Source organism: Coenobita brevimanus, chromosome 16, assembly GCF_032717465.1.
Source record: "Coenobita brevimanus isolate Jiangsu-jjx chromosome 16, ASM3271746v2, whole genome shotgun sequence".
NCBI lineage: Eukaryota > Metazoa > Arthropoda > Malacostraca > Decapoda > Coenobitidae > Coenobita > Coenobita brevimanus.
In genome coordinates, this window is record NC_136969.1 from 24,370,016 (window position 1) to 24,374,629 (window position 4,614).

General features: G+C 41.5%; 1 protein-coding gene across 1 annotated transcript; it reads right to left on the reverse strand.

Annotated features, from left to right (window-relative positions):
• Nucleotides 1-2,365: 2,365 nt before the first annotated feature.
• On the reverse strand, nt 2,366-3,163 carry LOC145391000 (uncharacterized). Its single transcript, XM_080265731.1, has one exon. It carries the CDS (start codon nt 3,161-3,163, stop codon nt 2,366-2,368), a length of 798 nt encoding a protein of 265 aa, XP_080121857.1.
• Between the last annotated feature and the right edge of the window lie 1,451 nt (nt 3,164-4,614).

A 4,614-nucleotide genomic window follows, 5' to 3' on the forward strand; every position in this document is an offset into this window, starting at 1 on the left:
TGTTTACCAGAGTGATATATCACACTCCCAGTGTTTCCACTGTAATGGTGGAGCCTCAAACATCCATTATTACCATGTTTCTTCTCCTTCTTTAGGTTTATTATCATTCTTCTACAGTGATACATATACTTACTGTTCCTAATATACGTAAGAACTGATTGACACTAGACTGATGAAAACTTACAGTATTCACAGTTAAGTGTCATTATAGTACTCTAAAACATGCAGTAGAAAATGCTTATAAAATTAAAGAGTGCGATATGTTGATTAGTACGATTGAGTAAAACAAAGAATTATGACGCTTTAAATGTGCAACACACATATTGTTCTGGACATACAGTACAGTAGAAAATATACAGTTGGAGAGAAAGTATCATAATGAGTCAAAGATATGCTAGTAAAAACACCTGACTATATTTGAAACTAAAATGTAACATCAAAGTGCAGAGAAGTAATTTTATACACAAGAGTGCAAACCCTGCTTCACTCAGTACTATGAATATAAATCATTATTCTGATACACCAAACTCACTGGTTACTTGTTGAGAACAGCATACAAACCAACAGACTCGCGCCTTAAGGTCACTCTGACACAGTGATATACTTAATCCCTTTAGTTCGGTAACCTATTTTCTATTTTATCCCTCCTCCTACCAGACGACTTCATTTAGCATTGAAGAGGCATTTCGTGGTGGAGGAGTTGCATTTAGCATTAAGTAACCTCTTCGTTACTAGAGTTGCTTCTTGAGTAGAATAAAATAGTCTAGTGACAGCAAGAATGAGATTAAATAATACGTCTTCGAACTGACAGGGTTATACTAGAGACTAGAGAGCAATGGATATATTTTCAGCTGGACAAAGGAAGACTCACAGATGAACACAGTAATGCTAAAAAAAATACCGGTAACTAACAGTCAGGCGTGCTTGGCCGGAGTGAACTTAGCCTCCCAGGGCGCGATGACTCACACCCATAATATTTGTAGTTCTCTTATTCCTGAGGTAATCTGTACTCTCAGTCTTTCATACTCACAGCAATCGTGCTTCTGTTCCAAGCTGCCGTAGATCTTCCACCGCTTTGAACTCAGTTGTTGGCCGCGTGTCGTTAGACTGGTGGCTTGGTTTGGCTACAAGCCAAGGAAAGTCATGCCTACCTCGAAATTAAGGTTCATCCAGTTCTATGCAACCACGATTTAGTACTAAACTTACTCCAGTGGCAAAGCTCCGACAGACAATTTTAGAAGTGTGTTCGTTGGTGAGCTCTTCGCACCACGTATGACCTACGATCTATAAAATGTAATGTGCCCAGCATCTCGAATTGAAGTATCTTCATTTTGGCTTTCCTTTTGCTCACGGAAGGAACTAGTTTACAGGGTGTCAGCCTTGGATTCTTTCCTTTATCCTGAAAGAAATGAACTAAGCAGCTGAACTCTAGAAATTTTTGGTGTCTGAGGAAAGCAGTCCCCAATAGTTTTACTGGTTATAACCTCCCAGCTGAAGGGACGCCTTGCATAGGTTTGCTCTCCATGAGGTGACTGAGAAGCTATCAATTATATAATGCCATCAAGTGATGTAGAGTGGTCATCTACCCTTAAATGTAGTGGAATACGGTAAATTAGACTTGAGTCCCTACACATATATTGGGGTAATATGTGACTGGATGTTACCATTTACTTATTTATTTATTTATTCAATGCCTATTTATTCATTTAATTATCATTTCAGGTTTGCCGTGCGGAAAAAAAGTTAATGAAGATTATGTATATGCTTGACTGGAGTACTGGCAAAGAATGAGTATGGAAAGAGGATTAGACGTGTTATTTAGCTTTTTGTTTTGTTTTGTTTTGTTTTGTTGGGGCTTAATGGCCATCACTCTCATGGTGGTGTATTAGGCCAGCCTCGTGTGTATGTCTAGCGCCATCCAACTCCCGCACCGCACAAAAACAGCCGACCTAGGGGCAGAGGCGTAACTAGGGTTACTGGCGCCCGGGGCAAGAATAGAATATGGCGTCCCTTTTCGCGGAGTAAATCTTAAGGATTCTGGACGTGTCACAATGATTCATTTGACCACATGAAGAATAGAAATCAGATGTGTTTTATTACCAGAAAGTGTATTGAGATACTATTACAAGCTAACACTATTTATTACCAGAAGGTATACTGAGTGTAACTATTATAAGTGGGGAAATACAAACAAATCTTTTTACGAACACTATCCAGCACAACCAAAAGATATAACCCTTACAGGGGTACCGTTAGTCAGGTAGTCAAGGGGTACCGTTAAACTGCCACATTGTTCGCAAAGACACACACACACACACACACACACACACACACACACACACACACACATGCAAACTGTTGGCAATTATACTTGGATATTGCGAGACTTGGCTGAGGCAAATTGATCAATAATGTCATCAAAGTTTATTCGCTCTACTTCTTCTCGCTCAATACTGAGAAGCGCTAGGGCGTTAAGCCTGTCCTGACCCACTGAGGCTCTGAGATATGACATGATCAAGTTCAGTTTACTGAAAGAACGTTCACAACTTGCAACTGAAATAGCTAAGGTGAGCATAAGTTGGATTGCCACCCTCAAGTTGGGGAAGACATTTTGATCACCATACTGTACGATGAATTGAATGAGCTTCTCTGGAGTGGAAATCTGGACATCTGTTCGACTTGCAACGAGCATTCTGCAATCCAAGATTTCATCATAAAACTCATAGTCGTCTAAATCACTACGGTAGAATTCGCTAACACGTAAACTGTTTTCCTTCATTCTCTTCCTGTCATCCAGTGATTCTGAACTTTTGTCTTTGAGAAGTTGTTCCACATCTAGTAGAAAGCCAAACTTGTTGCCCAGATCTTCAAGCCTTGTGCTGCGCTCTTTCATTTCAGTGTGTAGTCTGTCTAACGTTCCATTCATTAACCGCATGATCTCCTGTCTTGCACTGAGGCCTACATCGAAAGCTGTTTCTCCTGGCATCTTTTTCTTTCTCCTGGTCCTCAGCTCTACTGTGATATTATAGTTCTCGCATTGTTCTAATGTTGCATCAAGCGACTCATTACAAATCGCTTCTCTGTTTTCTATGAAATACATTTCAAGTGCCTTTAATTCTTTGGCAGCATCGTGGAAGTTCATTTGATGATCTTGAAGTCGCATTTGGATGTGGTCTATTTTTGGTAATATGGAATTCCAAGAGCAAAGTAATGTAAGGAAATAAAAGGTAAGAATCCGGTGCAACAGTTGACTGTCTTCATTTCTTGTATCTACATTTTCTTTCGGATCAGCAGACATGTCTTCCAGTAGAAAACCAGGTCATGAAAGTGGTGACAAATTGGTTTAACTGCCTCCTCTCTTGCGCTCCATCGCGTCTCAGATCTAGATTTTAGTGTGACTGGCATAGTTTTTGTCAGCTTGTCCCATTGCACCGTTGAGGATATCACACACTCCAGAGTAAAGATGGCGGATTTGACTCTATAATAAAAGCTGGGATGTGATTGAATAGCTATAGAAAATGGGAAACAATGGGCCAATCATAAGCCTCGATGTATGACGTCTAGCATCAACCAAAACAAACTTCCCATTCTCACATTCACAGTCTGTCACTCTGTCAGGGAAACCATGATCATGCCAGACGGAGTATATGGATTAGCATCTCTATTTTTCAACAGAATGAGATTATTATATAGCATTTTATGTCCTAAAACACGTATTTATTAGCCAAATATCTACCTGTATAGTCGTGGGTGTCATTAATAATCATCTATCCTTCGGTACACTGTTCATCAAGCTGGCTTTGTGTGTATGGTAAGTCACAGTGGAGTAAGAGGGAGTGAGAGGGACGGAAGGGAAACATTTTCTTATTGATTCTTAACTCGTGTGTGTGTGTGTGTGTGTGTGTGTGTGTGTGTGTGTGTGTGTGTGTGTGTGTGTGTGTGCGTAATATTAGTAAAAAATTATGTACTGTTGAAAGTACTGCAACTCGCATTACGACAGCTTTTCTGCAAAATTTTATTTAAGACAAGTTGGGGATGATTACACTCTGGTGTAGTTGTTGTTGTTGTTGTTGCGACTTCACCGACTTGCATTTTTAATTGTCTGATATTGATACAGAATATTAAACATTTTATTATTTTTTTTTACGGCTACCCTGTGGACGCCTAGTAAAATTTTTTACCAGGCTCATTTTGGCGCCCCCCAAGGTCGGCGCCCGGGGCACATGCCCTCCCTCGCCCCCCTACCCCTAGTTACGCCACTGTTTAGTGGACCAATCGAGAAGTGAGCATGTGATAGAAGGCTCGCAGATCGGCTAGACGCACCTCCTGCCCCCTGACGATCAGCACAGGTCGGATCTCCTCACCCTGGTCAGCAGCCCGGAGCAGATCGTAGAGTTTGGCATGGCCACACCTGGCCCAGTAATATCCCGGGCCTCAGGACCCTTAGGGATCCCAAACAGGCTAAACTCCACCGGCTCTCCATCACCTAGGGAGCGTTGGAGGTGAGGTGGGTTTGGCTTAACAATCGCCTGGCGGTGCACAAGAACATCAACGCCAGTATCCTGGCACTTGATGAATCCGTACCCCGCCCGTACGTTAAACCAAACCACGGTC